This window comes from Anolis carolinensis, chromosome 5, assembly GCF_035594765.1.
Source record: "Anolis carolinensis isolate JA03-04 chromosome 5, rAnoCar3.1.pri, whole genome shotgun sequence".
NCBI lineage: Eukaryota > Metazoa > Chordata > Lepidosauria > Squamata > Dactyloidae > Anolis > Anolis carolinensis.
In genome coordinates this window covers 169018429-169036665 of record NC_085845.1, presented here as the reverse complement: position 1 = coordinate 169036665, position 18237 = coordinate 169018429, and the positions used below count along the sequence as shown (strand labels likewise).

General features: G+C 39.1%; 1 protein-coding gene across 3 annotated transcripts in view; it reads left to right on the top strand.

Moving 5' to 3' along the window:
• The window catches only part of LOC100564680 (serine hydrolase-like protein 2), a 30442-nt gene extending 14137 nt beyond the window's left edge, over nt 1-16305 (top strand). For all 3 annotated transcript variants that reach the window (XM_008121874.3, XM_062980999.1, XM_003228284.4), the window contains 12 exons: nt 1038-1187; nt 1286-1399; nt 4658-4699; nt 5474-5493; nt 5660-5734; nt 6428-6511; nt 7854-7966; nt 9851-9930; nt 11476-11510; nt 12333-12409; nt 14512-14599; nt 15353-16305. In XM_008121874.3, coding sequence (XP_008120081.1) covers nt 1052-1187; nt 1286-1399; nt 4658-4699; nt 5474-5493; nt 5660-5734; nt 6428-6511; nt 7854-7966; nt 9851-9930; nt 11476-11510; nt 12333-12409; nt 14512-14599; nt 15353-15472 — 984 coding nt within the window. In that variant the 5' untranslated portion in view covers nt 1038-1051 and the 3' untranslated portion in view covers nt 15473-16305. The remainder of the gene's footprint in view (nt 1-1037; nt 1188-1285; nt 1400-4657; nt 4700-5473; nt 5494-5659; nt 5735-6427; nt 6512-7853; nt 7967-9850; nt 9931-11475; nt 11511-12332; nt 12410-14511; nt 14600-15352) is intronic.
• Nucleotides 16306-18237: the final 1932 nt, after the last annotated feature.

The following is an 18237-nucleotide window of genomic DNA, read 5'->3' as shown; positions in this document are numbered from 1 at the left end:
CTTGACATAAGCCAGTGATGCTTCCAGTTCCAGGTTTATCATTCATCTGGAGGGAGAGGGAGAGGACAAGCAAGGCTTGGAAGGTGCCCCGCCGCTGTTTCTCGCAATCCTCCTCCTCTTCTCCCTCAGAAGAAGAGGAGCCTCTTCTCCAGCAACAGGGGAAGAGGCTTCTTCTTCTGCCACCCTCCCTATTACCTGACAATTTTGATTATCCATCAAATTGCCCACCAGTTTAAGACGGATAATCGAGACTCTACTGTATTTACACATAGTAAAAACTCATAAAAAGTTATAGTGCTGGAAATTGCTGAAATGGATACATTTACTGAATTTTAGGGACAGCTTTGAATGAAAGGCAGTATATTTATTTTGTACTGTAGTAATGTCCTTAGTAAATTAGATTTTTTTCATTTTTAACAAAATATAATTTTGAAAAAGCAAAATAATTTATGAAGTCTGATAAGCATGGTTCAGAGTGGCAAGTCTTGTGAACCATTCTGCTCAGAAATACAAAAGAGGAAGACATGCCCTATTGTTTTTTCTGAGTGAAGGAGGCAGATGCACTTTTTACACAGGTTGTGTAAGTGTTATTTATTGCTATATAATTGTATTGTTTTACCCTGTTTAATAATGTGTTATTATGTTGCTATGTAATATATGTGTTGTTTTTATGATTGGAAACTGCCCTGAGTCCCATCCGGGAGATAGGGTGGTATATAAAGTTTTTATTATTATTCTTCTTATTATTATTATTATTTTATTGTATGACACAGCAAACAAGATAGACATGTTGGATTTCATTAAAATTATTATTATTATTAAATTATTATTATTATTATTATTATTATTATTATTATTATTATTATTATTATTGAAATACCTAGTGAATCTGTGCAGATAACTTGGAAGGAGGAAATAGGATTGATTTCTTGGACAGAGTCTTAGCTTTGTTTATTACAGGATACAGCAGCACAAGGTGGCTGTAGAAAGCTCAGCATAGTCAAGCTTCTCAGGGTGTTGTTTTTCTTTCTTTTTAGGCTTTGCCTCAGAGATGCGATTCCTGGTCCCTTGGGGCCACATTGCCGCCAAGGCGTGGGGGTCTCCCCAAGGTCGACCCATGCTCTGTTTGCATGGTTGGCTGGAAAATGCAAACACTTTCAACAAACTAATCCCCTTACTCCCAAAAGGTAGGTATACTTTAATTAATTGTTAATTTATACTGAACTCTATGTTTAAAAACAGATATCTTCTTCACCAAAGTGTGGGTGGATATGTTCTCTTTCAGATTGCTCTTACATAGGAATAGACCTTGCAGGACATGGCCTGTCCTCACACCGGCCAACTGGGTATCCGTACTACCTGAAAGACTATGTGAGTGATGTGCGCAGAGCAGCTGCAGGTAAGTGTGTGGAAAGTCTGAGCTATGAGGAGAGGCAAGTAAGAAATAAAATTTATTATTATTACATTATTATTAGTAAGTAAAGGTAAAGGTTTCCCCTTGACTAGTTGAGTCCGACTCTGGAGGGTGGTGGTCATCTTCATTTCTAAGCTGAAGAGCCGGCATTGTCTGTAGATGCCTCCTATGTCATGTGGCTGGCATGACTGCATGGAGCACCGTTACCTACCTGCCGAAGTGGTACCTATTGATCTACTCACGTTTGCATATTTTCAAACTGCTAGGTTGGCAGAAGCTGGGGCTAGCAATGGGAGCTCACCCCTTCTCGCGGATTCAAACAGCCAACCTTCTGGTCAGCAAGTTCTGCAGCTTAGCAGTTTAACCCACTGTGCCATCGTGGGCCCTATTATTAGTAGTATTCTAATTATTCTGAATCTATATTAGTTTTGGCTGTAGTCAGAGAGGTTATCACTTGTCTTCAGATCAAAAGAGCAAGGGATTAACCTCCTAGTTTCTCTTAATATTATTAATAATTTTAATAATAATACTCTTAGTTGGATGGAATCTCACTAGACCACTGCGACGCCTCCTCCCCATCTCCCGGGTCTAGCCTGCTGCTGCACACTGAAACCTGGTGGACAAAGCTGGGAGAGATTAACCCCTCCCCCCCAACCTTCATCCAACCAGGTCTCAGTAATACAAGCCAGGTCGGCATGCTCATCCAAAATTAGATCATAGATGGCTGTTGTTTTTCCATTAACGGACTTGGAATTAAGCAGCAGGACTTTCAACCCAGTGGGCCTGCCATCTTAGTTACCCAGACTATTTGTGGGAGGAGGAGGTCCAGGGGCCACGAGAGTTCTCCCGCGGGTCCCAGGTCATCTCCTCCTGCATCTCCCACAGTTCTGGAGTACTGGAATGGCAAACATCCGGCCCCTGGAACTCCCATCAGCTCCCCTGGATGGTCTGGCTGCTTCTTCAATAGTAACCTTAAGGTTTTAGTTACGTTGCCCAATGCCACAATTAGCTGTGGTTTAAAGAGAAATAAAATTCTTAGACAACAGCATATCTTACCCCCCTACCACCCCCAGTCCAACCATCCACATCCCACCCCACCTCCCTAGTACTTCTTCGTTCCCTACCCAGACACTATTCCCTGAGAGGTCAGAGAGTACAATTTAACCAGTTGTACGGTTTTACTAAAAGAGGAGGGGTAAAAGTGGGGCAGGTCTTTTTGGGAGGGTGAGGGGTGATGTCCAATATGACAGACCGGAGTTAAGAGATCTGATTATTTAAGGAGTTGTAGGTGGGGTTAGACAAAGGATTCAGATGTTCAAGCTTTTTAGTGGGTGATGGCAGGCTTCTCAATATATTAAGTGGTGATAACACCATGAAGGCCAGCAGCGAGGGGGAGGACTACAGATGGTGGAAACCCCAAACCCATAGGCAGGCCACAAGTCCAATAGCAGGTCTGACCATGGGGGGGGGGGGTGAGAAACCCCACACTGAATGGTATTGTCTGAAACAACATGGGGTGGTGGAAAACCCCACATCAGCTGTGTGGAAGTCCCATAACCGAAGACAGCGTCCAGGAACGAAAGTCTGTACTGGCAGGAAGTGAGTGGTAAACAGCAAGGAGCGTCCAGCAAACAGGTGTTTTTAAGGCCTCCTCCTCCACCCTCTTTCTCCTTTACACCAGCAGAAGCAGGGCTGGGGCAGCAGAACTCACTCCTGTGCTGACAGGCAGCGAGTGGTAAACAGCCCAGCGAGTGGTTAATAACATGACATGTACAAGAGTGATACAAGAATTATAATTTACCTTAAAATGTTTTTAAACATAAATTATACTGACCATTAACGTAAATGTTGCATAATTATAGTAGATGCCCAAATACAGTACTACAGAAATAATGAGTTGTGAATTATCTGTAGAAGGTGTAACAAATATTTTTAAAGCCAAAACCACAAGAATTCTTACGTGAGCATCTTGTGCATAATTACCAGATCTAAGACTTAAGCATTGGCAACAATGCTAGCCCCAGCTTCTGCCAACCTAGCTGTTCGAAACAATTTGTGAGATAATTTTTTACCCTTAACATTTAATATTCATGGTCTATCTGTTTTCTCAGACATTTTAACAAAGGTAGAACTGACGTCAAACATTGTGAATAAACCATTAATTTTTCATCACATGGAGTTTTAAGTACAGAAATAACTTCTCTCTGGAACTGCAGAAGTTTGATGCACAGCATTTATGATTTCCCCCCCAGTGCAGACAGGATACATATGGCCCCAACTGTTAACTTGAAGTTAAATCTTTTTCTTACTCCTTCTCAGAAATGAATTAATAATAGAGTCTGCCTAGTTGCTTTGATGTCAAAACCTGTCAATAGTGTAAACCCATTGATTCCTCCTTTATTTTTTAATTTTGTTTCATGTTTCCATGTGGCATAAAATATTATGATTTTATAATTACAAAATGTAAACATTGAGAAATAAGGGGGTCTTTTCTTCTAGTTCTGAGTACAGGCAGTCCCCTAGTTATGAACAAGATGGGTTCAGTAGGTTTGTTCTTAAGTTGAACTTGTATACAAGTTGGAACAGGTACATTTTTAGTGTAACTTCAGTCAAAAATACTTTTAAAGCTTTGAATAGCATAGGAAAGGATTAACACCCCTGTAGTGTCATACTTTCTGTGCCTGTGATAATTGGATTTTGAAAAAAATGGCTTGTTGTAGAATCAAGGATTAGTTAGAAGGCTACAATGGAGACACCTTTTCCTCATGATGACTCTTTCAGGAGTGAATTTCCCTTCTTAGGAGTAGATTCCTCCCACTTCCTGTAAGTCAGATGTTTGTAACTTGGGGATTTCTGTATATATTACAGAGAGGCTGTTTACTCATGTGTCTTGTAATTGCTTCCAAATGCTTGTAAATAATCAGTTTGAATTATGCACCCTCTCAATCATAGATTCCTTTTCAAAAATTAGCATTCACTATCTGGTAATTTTTGTCTTGAATGACATGAAGATTCTTTTTACACATAGTTGGCTAAAATCTGGAACAGGTCATGGGTAAAAGTTTTCAAAATGGCCAAGCTGGCTGGCAGATTCTGGGAATTGTATACCAAAATATAATTTTTCCGAACATGGGTAAACATTAGCATTTGGGTGATGCTGGCTCAGAGCAGCATCTAAAAATTGCCATTGCGTCTTAATGCAGAGTCTTGTGTCATCAAATTCTTTTGGGGGTTTTTTTTTAGCACTGAAGTGGAACCGGTTTAGCCTGATGGGTCAGAGTTTGGGTAAGTGACACTTTCCCCCAAAACTGCTTGATTTTTTTTTAATCCAGTTGCAAATGCGGCTGTTTCCTCATATCCAATCAGTTCCTACTATTAAGATGGACCTGTAGCTTGTTGGCTTATTTGATTGGATTTATGTCCCATATTTCTCCTTATGATGGAACCAAGATGGTTCCATCATATTATTTTATTACAATTCCATCTTCCACTTTTTAGATGCCAGTCATTCCAAGGCATGTCACCTTTACAAGCAACATCAAAATATGTTTTTAATAACCCCACAATATCAATCTGTTACGAGCAGATTGGAAAAGGTGTCTTTTTGGATTGCTGGAACTGTAAGGAACTGTAACTGTAAGGCAGAAAGGGTATTTTCCCCAAGCTCTAATTCCAAGACCTGAGACTCCCTCCTGTGGAGTGATTGCTGAAAGATAGGTCCACAAAGGAGGCAGCTCCTAGCTTTTTTTTCCTATGTCAGGAGTGACTTGAGAAACTGCAAGTCGCTTCTGGTGTAAGAGAATTGGCCATCTGCAAGGACGTTACCCAGGGGACGGCCAGATGTTTTACCATCCTATGGGAGGCTTCTTTCATGTCCCCGCATGGGAAGCTGGAGCTGACAGACGGGAGCTCATCCTGCTCCCCAGATTCGAACCGACGACCTTTCGGTCAGCAGTCCTGCCAGCACAAGGCCCGGGGGGCTCCTACCTGAGTTAGTCATATAGGCAGGGGCCTTGGTTTTAGGTTCATATTCAACCCACTTCTTTTTCCTTTATTTAGGTGGAACTGTTGCATGCTTGGTAAGTATCATTTTTCATAGACTGTTACCATTTTAGGGGTGTCTTTGAAACATTTCTTTCTGAAGCATGTATAAAGGGGAATAAAGCAGAAATGATGGAAATTATATTTGTCTCTCCAGTAAAGAAGTTAAACTTTCTTTCTCTTTTTCTCCCTATGCTTTCCTAGTTCTCATGTATTTTCCCTGAAATGGTGGACAAGCTGATCCTGGTGGAATCAAGTGGTCTTTTTCCAGCACCTCAGGTTGAATTCTGAAGCCTTTCCGTGACTCAATAGTATATTTTAGAGACATTACATAAAGGGAAGAAGCCATATGAATCTTGTTGTGTGGTATATTTGGGAAAGGGACTGGTCCTGAGAAAAGGCAGATAAAAGAAGACCTCACATCTGTCCTTTTCCATAAGAGGGTGATATAGGGGAAGCAATGAATGCGTTGGAGCTATCAGTGGAGGGAGGCAGTACAATTAATTATTGACTTATGTGCTTAGAACTGTGTTTAATTTCATGTAAAACATGAAATGTGAACTTACAAGACAAAAGGAAAACCAACACCCACCCATTCCTACATTGATATCTGGGATTGATAATGTATGGTTGGCCATAGCAGCACAGATGGCATACTGTTTATGTGATCTACTTTGCATGGGATTTCGGCAAGGCAAAGTTCTGGCCATTTGTCCTAGCAAATTAATCAAGTAAATGATGCTTTTGTTACAGCAGTAATACCCTTTCTTACTATTATGAACTAGAGATTTTTTTTGGTGTCAGGAGCGACTTGAAAAACTGCAAGTCGCTTCTGGTGTGAGATTATTAATATTTCTTATGCGGACTAAAAATTAAAATACAGGAATTAATTTTCTGTGTTTCCTAGGAGGGTAGGATTTCTCATCATGAAAACTGCTGCATTTTTTTGTTTGTTGAATCTCTTGTTGGCAGGGTTATATGAGAGGCCCAGAAGTATTCAGGAAGCAGACACCAGGCTCTCAGTCCGCCACTGGAGATGCCCTACCACATTTAGAGGTGAGGATCATGGTGTCTTAGTACTGAGCAATGAGGTAAATTCAGTTCCAATTCTTTGTGTGGAATCAAATGCTATTATCCCATTACTCTGTGATATTCATGTTTCGGTTAGGGTAATTGTTCAAGACTTCATGAATCATGCTTTTTGAAGTGTTCCCTTATCCCTTCTTACTTATGTTGGTGCAAAGATCCTGGCCTCCATTAGGCCAGGATTTCCAATTAGAGTAACTCAGGATGTGATTATGGTAGTGTCGTGATCAACGTTAAGCTGTTTAGAGTGTAAAGAAGAGCCAATCCTTTTAACGCAAACAGTAAAAGTGGCATGTTAGTGTGTGTGTGTGTGTGTGTATTGAGCGAAACCAAAGTAGTGAAGGAGTTCTTGGTGCCTACATTCACTCCCAGCTTTATAAATTGTGACTCCAAATGCTTTTGTTTTTATAGGAACATCTGGATAAGATGTTGTTCTCACAGTCATAAAACTATTTGGATAAGGGAGAATCATAAAATGATCGATACAGGTTCATGGCCTATCAAAATGTTTACAGGTACAACAAAACTAACATTTAACAAAAAGACAAACTGATGAAGCCATTAACTGATAACTTGGCCAAGACTGAGCACAAGGCCAAGGTGAGACCAAAATAAAAATGCACTCTGTGGAAAATGTAATTTTAATTTACAATAAAATATCACATATATTCAAAAGCAAGCTAAATCTCACAAATAATTAATCTAAATTTATTTTCTCAAATATATATTTCCCAAAGGAATAGGAAAATCATTCCCATGCACTGATTCGCTCCACTGCCAATACATACAGTCTTTAGAAATCTCTCTGCCTTCATAACACCCAGTTGTGTATTTATTAAAGGAACTCACACCAATCCTATCCAGCATAGCCAATGGTGAGAGGAGGGCCACATGATGCTCACATCTGCGCCTTGTTTGTTTTTTTATCTGAGCTCCTTACATGATTCTGTGATGTAGTGCAGATATAATTGGACAAGCATTTTCAAGTTTTGAGGGCAACTGTGGCTATCAGGATCTTTTGGACTGCAGCTCATCATCTGTTATGGACTCTGCTGGCTAGGGTTTGTGATACACCAGAAGAATGGAGGGTGCTGCAATTATAGCCCCTATACCAAGAGAGACTTGAATTTCGTCCCTGCTACAATTCTGGAATTTGATCTGCTCTGTCCCAATCTATAACAAAGATGAAAACTGTATTTTCCGTTCATTCACTTATCAAAGAAGAAAAGGATAATTATCCTGCATGGTGGCTTGGTGAAAAGTGTTGGATTTAAGGAACAATAGAAAATGGAGAATGCGTTCTTAATTTCAGGAATGGGAGAAATTGTTAATTGGCAGCCGGACAGTCATTGAGAATATGATGGATGTTGAAGCGAAGCAACACCAAGCCCCAAAAGTATATAACTCTGAAGAGGCCCTTCAGAGGTGAGTTCTCTTCCTGGATGTTGCTATAGCTGGTGTTAAAGCTTTGTCCTGGAGTGTGGCAGTGTCAAAAGTGCAATGTTACATTAAACTAAGCAACTTGGGTCTGCTATTTTGCATATTCTGCTGCTCAGTAAGTTGGTACAGGGATTTTGAAAATTGTACCAGTCTGTCACAAATTCCTCCTCCCCTGTAACATTAGTTAGAATCATAATAATTGACAGAGACCATAAGGGCCATTGGGTCCAGCATGCCCTGCAGGAACATCCAAATAAACCACACCTGATATTTTGGGAAATTATATTCATGATCTTTTGGAAAAACACTTTTTGGAAATCATAACTTTTTTTAAAAAAGCATGATTTTTCAGAGAAGAACCAAAACCAATTTTGGTTTAGAATTTTCTCTTGTGGTATACAGCCAGATATAATTATGTTAGGCAATGTTTCAGTTGTTAGACTCAATAATCTGTTATCTCTGATCTGTTAGAAAAAGAGAGATTTTGCCAGTGCATAAAAACAGCAGTGCTTCAGAAGTGTTTTTCAGTGCCAAATATATATTTACTCCCCCATAAAACAACTTGTTTTATGTCATAATTCAAGAGATAAAAATGAAGCACACTTTGATAAAATAATATATTTGGTTTACTAACAACCTTCATGTGCTCAGCATATACAGGTACAAATGTATCGGGTTTCAGATATGTTTGAGATAATTCTTTGTACCATCCAGCCAGGACATGTCTTACAGCAAAACAGCAAGCAAGTATGTGATCTGAGGTCTGAACTAGTCTGTAGTCTGTTGTAGTGATCATGTGGTCTGCAGCCCCTTTTATAACTTCTCAGGAACCATAGAGTAAAGGAAGCTGCATACCAGAACATACATACAGGAAACAGTAAGCAACAGGATCATAGATAGACATTACTAGAGAAGGTTTGAAGAAGGTTTTGATTTTCAATAAGATATTCATCCAGCCTCTTTTTGAAGACTTCCAAAAGAGAGTCTGCCACCCTCAGGCAGGCTGTTCCACTGTTAAGCAGTTTTTATCATTAAGTGGAATCTTTTTTCTTGTGTCCATTTTCTTCTTTGAACCATGAAAAGTTACTGTTTCCAACTGCAGCTCCTAGAATAAACTAGCCAGAATTTGGAATGATCACTTTGCTTCTTTGGGTTACAAGGTTTATTGCCCATCTTGGCTGGAACATTCTGGCAACTGTAGCCCAAAACAAAACAAAAAACCCACAATATTTTCAGGCTCTGTACAAACTTCAGACTAAGGCAGGAAAGATGTAGCCTCCTTTGTGCACACTGGAACAATTCATCCAGTCGAATTGTGAACTCACAATGAAATTTAATAGAAATTCATGGGGTCACCATAAGTCTACAAGCAACTTGAAAATGCAAACACAAACACAGAGGTTATATAATGCCCTCTGAGGCAGTTCAAACAAGTTTGGTGTGTTTTTGTGTGCCTTCCAACAATTTCTGGCTTATGCTAATTCTTTAAGTGAAGTTATCACAGTGTTTTCTTGATGAGATTTGTCCAGAGGAGTTCTGCCTTTAACTTCATCTGAGAGATAAGAACTTAGCTAAGAATCCCTCATAGGTTTCCATGGCCGTGTGGGGATTCAAACCCTGGTCTCCAGATCGATAGTCCAGTGCTTAGACTAATGCACAATTAAGTTTCCACACGGCATTTCCAGCAATAAACAGTGGGAATCAGGGAAAAATTACCAATTTGAACTACAGCTCTTAGAATCTTCCAGCCAGCATAGCTACTAGCTGGGGAATTCTGAGATCTGTAGTCTAACATAGAAAGTTTCTCTAGTTTGGAGTAGGATGCTGTCATGATGTCAAACTGGTACATTATCCTTTTGGCTTTCCAAGGTTGCTCAAGGCAAACAGTCACCTAACAGAAGAAAGTGGGAAGATATTGCTGGAGCGAGGGGCTACTAAAGTGCCAGGAGGTAAGACATTACTGCAGTAAGGTGGCTGTTTTGAACTAGGCATACGGTGAACTGACAAGAGAATCTATTTGCAAGTAATGCACAGATATCTATGTGTACATAAAGCATTTGTTAATTTGGGATGCTATTGCATAGCTGTTGTATGTATGTTGTTTTATTCCTCTATTTAGTGTTTGGGAAGTTTTTCTACTCTGTATAACATTGAAGTAACTGCACTATAAAGAAAGGCATTATACCTGAGGAAGATTGGCATTGAATGTTTGCCTTATATGTGTACAATGTGATCCGCCCTGAGTCCCCTTCGGGGTGAGAAGGGCAGAATATAAATACGGTAAATAAATAAATAAGGGAGAACAACCCAGGAGACTTTGTTGTATTTTGTTGATATCTGTATGAAGAATCCTTAACTACACTGAAGCTGTTTTGTTTTAGATCTGCATGGAATTATTTCATTTTGACTCATACCAAAGCTGCCGCTTTGGTATGAAATGAAATGAAAATGAAATGAAAGGAGCCCCAGTGGCAAAGTGCGTTAAAGCACTGAGCTGGAGACCGAAAGGTCCCAGGTTCAAACCCCGGGAGCGACGTGAGCGGCCGCTGTTAGCTCCAGCTCCTGCCAACCTAGCAGTTCAAAAACATGCCAATGTGAGTAGATCAATAGGTACCGCTTTGGCGGGAAGGTAACGGTGCTCCATGCAGTCATGCCGGCCACATGACCGTGGAGGTGTCTACGGACAACGCCGGCTCTTCGGCTTAGAAATGGAGATGAGCACCAACCCCCAGACATGACTGGACTTAACATCAGGGGAAAACCTTTACCTTAAAGCTGCCGCTCGATATAGACTCATGATTAGAATATAGCTCTAGGATTACTACAGACATGTTTGTCTCTCTAAATTCCTTCCTTATGGCTGACATTCATAGACTATAAACTTATTCTATATCCCTTGGTTGGAACATTTTGATTTGGTATGGACTATCCTCTTAGATGTTTAAGAGTACATTGTACCTTTAATAATATAGCTTTATGAGATTTACTTCCAAATAGGTTCTATGCAGGAGTTTTAGTAAATATAACAGTGTGGCTTTTCTCTTTAGGAATTGTAAGAGTTGTATATATACATACATTGTTTTATTTGTGAGGAGAATCTATTTCACATCTAAAAGACCCCAAGTTTAAGGCCGCCTTCTGTAATCTTGAATAACAAGTTTGTAAAAGCCCTGCCTGAAACGCCCACCAATTTTAGTGTCGGGTCACCTTGACAATGCTTTGACTCTGCCTAAGGCTTGGAAAAAAATTATGGACAACTCTCAAAGGTATGGTTGGTGGAGTTTCTGGGAATTGTAGTCCAAAGGAACAACTTTTCCAAGCTCTGCTTTGGGTATATTGATCTGCTACATTGACTAGAAATTAAAACATCATTTTAGATTTTTACTATTAGTCTAGTTTTAAATTTATTAAGATTTAAAATGTACTTATTAAGCAAAGTTTTCTTCAGTTCTGTTTCCTCATAATTTGAGATGTAACTCATCTTTTTTTCACAGGTTTGGTTTTTAACAGAGACGTAAAAGTCCTCACGGTAAGCAGTGCCTTGGTGTATTTTTTAAATTCCTGACTATTATTTGAAGGCAGAGTGGGCAAGGCCCTGGGAGACCAGGAGGCAGTTATCTATTCCTGCAATGAGCTGCCTCAGGACCCTAAAACAAGTCCATTTAATTTTAACAAGGGCTCTTTTCAGAGCAAAAGAAGCCATGGGTTGGTGGAGGGAGGACTGCTGTTTGTTTTAAAATATCACAGCTATTCAACTCATTTTTTCCCACTGAGGAAAGTTTGGCAAAATCCAGGAGGCAGAAAAGGATTCACTTGTGTATATGATCAATTTGAATAAGCTGCCCATCCCTGCCAAACTCTTTCTTCCCGTATTAATCTCCTGCAATTCAAAGGGAAGAGTCAGTGCTGCAGTCACATGACAGTTCCACATTTCTTGACTAAGGGCAGAAAATATATATTATATTGCTTGCTAGGATACGGTGGATTCTTTAATACTGTTATAGCAAATATATTTTTTGTAAATGACTTATCCAAAGGCAGTTCAATTTTTGTCCCTTATTGGCTTTTTTCATAAAATCACCAAACTAGCTGTACCTTTGAAATAATTTTGTTCTGAGGACTTTGTGAGAATTGTGAGCATTGATTGACTTTTCAACCAATGTATCATTCAAGAAAGAGACACACTCCGAGAAGCATTAGGCTAGATGTGCAAGAACTCCTATAAGTTAGAAAAGCATAAGGTGAACTAATGTTATCTTGTTCTACTTGCTTGTCTGAATGAATGAATATTTTATTCAGGTCAGTAACCAGCTTACACTTGCTTATCTGCCATTCTCTCTTTCATGTGTAGCACACCTCCTCTTCTGCACCTATAGAATTCCAAGCAAACTATTTGAAAAAAATACAGGCTGATGTACTGATGATCATGTAAGTGACATATTGTTAATGTCTGTTGCCCTTCTGACTGAAAGAGAGGATCCAAAAAAACAACCCCAACAGTTCAAAATAAAGAAACCCAAAATTAACTTATTCGCAGATGATGCCATGGTTCTAATGGGATCACCAGTGGACTCTATAAAAGAAGTTATTTATACCATAAAAAATTTGAGAATCTATCAGGGTTGGCCATTAATATTCAAAAACCAGAAGTTCTACATAAAAATCTGTCTTGGAAAGAGTTAAAAGAAATACAGACCATATCTGGGATAAAATTAGGAGAAAAGAAATTAAAATATTTAGGCGTTTATGTTCCCAAAAATTTAAACAATATAATTCAATTAAATTATAACCAATTATGGAAAAAAGTAAACAATCAAATTCGTAATTGGAATAATCGGAAGTGGGATATGTCAAACAAAATTAAGATAGTCAAAGTGATGGTTCTCCCCAAATTCCTATTCCTATTTCAAGTCCTTCCATATAGTATCCCCAGGAAAATAGTTAAGAAATGGGACAATTCAATAAAACTTGGATAACAGGTGGAAATAAAAACAGAATTCCCAATTCAGTATTCTACTCCTCAGAACAGAACGGAGGATGGGGGGCACCCAATCTACAAGACTATTATGAAGCCTGCCAATTAACAAGATGGTTAGAATTAGATTTTGATGACTCAAGGAGATGGGTCAGAATCGAAAAAACCATAAACGGATGGCACAATTGCCTATGTTTAAAAGGATGGGTGGACAATAAAACTCTAAAAGAAATTAAAGGAGGACCAATGATCTCATCCATGGAGTGCTGGAAAAAAAATGGCAAGATAAATAAATAAATACATAAATAAAGTAGATATATTCCCAATAGAGTTTTTAAACAATAAAAAGGAACAGATATTTGATAAAGTGATAACAAATTTTAAACAAAATGGAATGAAATTGATAAGAGACCTCTTAAACCCAGATAGGACAATTAAGAATTGGGAAATGATAAAAGACATTTGTGGGCAAAGTAACTGGCTTCCTTGGAGTGGACTGAAACAAAGGATTATGAATTAGAAGAAAAAGGGAGGTCCAGAAACAGATTTTGACCAAATTTTAAAATGGAAATGATAAAAGGAGAAAGGCCTGATGGGTTTTATATATAAGAAATTAATTGAAAAACAATATAAATTGAAACAAACATTGGCTGAGATATGAAAAGAGGACTTCAACATTAATGACTCTGAAATCTAATACTGGATCAATTCAATTAAAAAAATCAAGCAGATGATTAGAACAACCCAAAGGAAAATACTGACTAAATGGTACAGAACCCCAATCCAATTAGCTTATATAACTAAAACAACCACAAAATTGTGTTGGCATGGATGTGGGAAAACTGGCTCATATATTCATATGTGGTGGGAATGTGATAAAGTACAAAAATTTAATAACAAGCTAAAGAAGGAAATTGAAGATTTAACAGGACATAAATTGGTTTTGAAAAATAAAGAATTCTTCATCCAGAAATTAGATAAGAACAAAATCACTAAGGACTGGGGGGAAATTATAAAATACATGATAGTTGCCACTCAGGCAACAGTTGCCTTGGGTTGGAAAGGGCAAACAAAGTGGGAAGTATGAATACTTGGCTGATTTTATGCTTCAGGATTACATCCTTGAAAGGAGAACTAAAATATATTATCAGCCCGAATCAAAAAGAACTGGGATCTGAAATGGGGAAGTTTATTAGATAAAATCAAAGGACAAAGAAAATATAAAGAATTGAATCATTCTCTATTTACGACTGATCAATTAAAATAATATCTGAATGAAAGAAAGTACTGTTCCCAGAGGGTGGGGGAGGGGGGAGGAGTGAAAAACCAGTTGACATAAGTGGGAGATAAAGGTGGAATTAGCAAGTGTAATGTTACTGAGAATATATAATTTGATGTGTATATTGAAATGGTGATGGATTTTGTTATTATTCCACTGGTATTTACAATAAAAACATATTTTAAAAAAACACAATTATAGCACGCAAATTGCTTAATTAAATTCTGTTCTTACTCAAAACCATGAGCATCTAAAACGTTCAAATTTTCTTTATAGAGCACAAGGTGGGCTCTTTAGAAAAGAATCAATCTATTCTGACTATTTGGCAGTTCCTCTGGAAGCACTCAGGGCCTCACAGAAACAGGTGAGTGGAAGCCTTGAACCGAGAAGTCTTGGGGAAACCACAAGCCCCTCCCCCACATTAGTATTATTCTGTAGTCTATGTTTCTATGTTGATAAATTGAGATGAAGGGAAAGAAAAATATAAGGGTACAATTTGTTGCACAGTCTAAATTACAGAAAGTTTGATATGGGATGTATAATTAATTACAGTTTTATTAAAAAGTAGATTTTATGGCTTTTCATCGTGTTGTGATAGATTTATGGGGTTGTAGGTTATCTTTGGGAAAATGTGGGGCATAAATTAATAAATAAAAATTGACTTGTTTAAATTTAGTTTGATTCTATTGATTCATTATTTTGCCCCATCACCTTGCAGTTTGTGGCATAGAGAGCGTTATTATGGGGCAGCACATATATTCTGTAAACAGTGGTTAGAATTCCCTGATACAGTTAAGGAAGCATCTATTTGGAAGCAGCTGATGTTTTCACACACACCCTACAAGTAATCTCTAGCACAAGAGGAGATTTCAACAGGGGCTCTGCCTCTGCTGTTATATTGCTCATGGCAAGGGGTGGAAAAATGAGAAGCCTGGTGAGAGTAAACTAACCGGTCAGGCTGGAAGATGCTACTTAGCTACATGTCTAAGATATTTACATAGCTTAGTGGGTGATTTTGTGGCCATTAGATTTAATAGTACTGCTGTTTTTATTATCTGATACCTCTTGTTTTTCTCCTCTGTAGTACCTTTCACAGTGTATTCTTCTTTGCCTTTAGCATTTTCAGTTTGTTGAAGTTCTTGGGAATCATGCCGTCCATCTCAATGAGCCCGAATTTGTGGCTGGGATAATCAGCACCTTTTTAAATAAGAATAAAAGTCTCAAAGCAAATTTATAATCCGGATTGTCTTCAGAGCAGAGGATAACCTTTCATGAATTTCCCTTGGAATGTTGTCTCACTGCACCCTGGACCCCAGGATATAGCCTCATGATTGCTATAATCCCCTCATGAGTCCCAGGAAGACACATGGGAATGTTTCCTCATCCTTGTTCATGAAATCAGACCTCTCCCTGAAAGACTCATTGAAATTACCATGTCTCCTGGACACCCTTTGACTGCTGGACTGGCACCCATTAACCAGATGTGAGATATCAAGACTCATCTCAACCCATTATCACTTGCTTCACTGCATTCCTTTTCAATTGCAACCCTCTCCTGGGTGGATCAATAAATGGACACTAATCTTTAAAATAATCCAATGACAGTTTATAAAACTTTGCTACCACAGTGGGGACCAACCAGCAATGACGTCGGACAGAACCCTGGGCCAACCAGGGAGTGGATTCCAGCTGGGCCCTTTCTGCAATTGGAAGCCAATGCAGCAGTCTTGAATACTTGTCCAAATGCTATAAATGAAATGTATGTTCGCAGTTGTGGTATGTCAATTCTTTGGAGTGCTGTCTCTACTGACATCCTCTCTGGCCATTGGGAATAAAGCCTCTGTGTCTCATCTGGCCTTCTGGAAAGCTTGACATGCCGGCTCCGAACCCATGTTTCTTAAAGCTGAAATGACATAACAGTACCACCAAGGATAAAAATAAAATCTGGAAACACATGATACAAAATGTAAGCCTGTGACTCTAACACTTGTCATTTTTCTTCCGTATAATTTATTTTGCTGATGATAAATACAGTGTAAGTTTGAAAACTTGCATGATATGTTTTGCGAATTTTGCCTTTTGTTTTATTTTGCTGTATGGATATACCTGGATATACCTACTCACTTTAGTGGTGAAAACATGTAAGACTCTGTTTCCTTTGAGTTACAGTGTTTCCTCACTTATCGCTGGGGTTAGGTTCCAGGGCCACCTGCAATAAGTGAAAATCCGCGAAGTAGGGACACTATATTTTAATATTTATACATTATTTTAGTAGTTACACACTATTTTAAGCCTTTATCAACCAATCGTGTGTTGATAAATTGCCTCCTTCTCCTCCCGTTGCTGCTTGGGCTCCTTTTCTCTCCCTTTGGCTTCTTCCTTCCTTCCTTCCTTCCTTAGGCTGTAAATTGTAATTTTTATGATTTATAATAGTCTTTTACAGTTTATTGAAAAACCGCAAAATAGCGAATCCAGCAAATCTCTTGGGAAGACAGGCAGACAAATGTCAGCATGCTGGAAGAAGCAAAGACCACCAGCATTGAAGCGATGCTCCTACACCATCAACTCTGCTGGACTAGCCACATTGTCCGAATGCCTGATCACCATCTCCCAAGCCGTTACTCTACTCCCAACTCAAGAACAGAAAACAGAATGTTGGTGGACAGGAAAAGAGATTTAAAGATGGGCTTACAGCTAACCTTAAAAACTGTGGAATAGACACCGAGAACTGGGAAGCTCTGGCCCTTGAGCACTCTAGCTGGAGGTCAGCTGTGACCAGCAGTGCTGTGGAATTTGAAGAGACACAAATGGAGGGCGAAAGGGAGAAACGTGACAAGAGGAAGGCCTGTCAAGCCAGTCTGGACCGGGACCGCCTTCCACCTGGAAACTGATGTCTTCACTGTGGAAGAACATGTGGGTCAAGAATAGGGCTCCACAGTCACCTACATACCCACCGCCAGAACAATAAACCTGGAAGACAATCATCCTCGGATAACGAGGGATCCCCTAAGTAAGTAAAAAAAAAAAGTACACTTGGAGGGCCATCATCCTCGGGCTACAAGGGATCATCTAAGTAACTAATTGTAATTGTAATGAGGAAATGTATGCAGACACAACATATCTCATGAAAAGCTTTCACTTTCTATTTTTTAAAAATGTATTATGTCTAAGATATTTACATGCATTTCAAAGAGTTTTGTCATTTATGAGTAACAATCTGCAAATGTGTGCAAATCTTTTTAGAAATGGCACAGCCCCAATAAAGTGACTGCTGTATTTACTATTTTAATGAGATGTGTGGAGTGGTGCAATGGGTTAAACCTTTGTGCCGGCTGAACTGCTGACCTGAAGATCTGAGGGTCAATGGTTTGAATTTGTAAGCCGAGGTGAGCTCCTGTGTGTCAGGATGGTATCGCATTTGAGCATCCTCGGGGCAACGTCTCTGTAGACGGCTGATTCTCTCACACCAGAAGCAACCTGCAGTGTAATCTCTCAATTTGTTTTGACACGATAAAAAATTAGATGTATGAGGTTGATGGGATGAACACAGTTTGGAATAGTTAGAAAAGCTCTGATCTTCCCAGTAGAATTAATGTAGTTTGACATCCCTTTAAGTGCTGTGGTTCATGGCTATAGAATTATGGCAGTTGTAGTTTTACAAGCTCTCCATAGCAGCCTCTGCTAAGAAGTGGTGGTGTCTCACCAAACTACAAGTCCCAGGATCCCACAGTATTGAGCCATAGCAAAGTGGTGTCAAACCGCATTGTGGGGAATAGATGGACCTTAAAGCGATCCTATTACTGTTTTTTTTATGGGAGCGGGGCAGATTTGTACTTGGAAGTATGTAAGAGGAAAAATCTAGGTTGACGTTGACTAGAAAAACAAATGATTGCCTTTAAATACCATTTCAAGATAGCTTTAGTTGCAATCATCCCTTTCCCTTTTTGGCCTAGTTGTCCTTTTCAATGTCTTCAGCCTTCTCTGCTGAATTCCTGGCGCCTC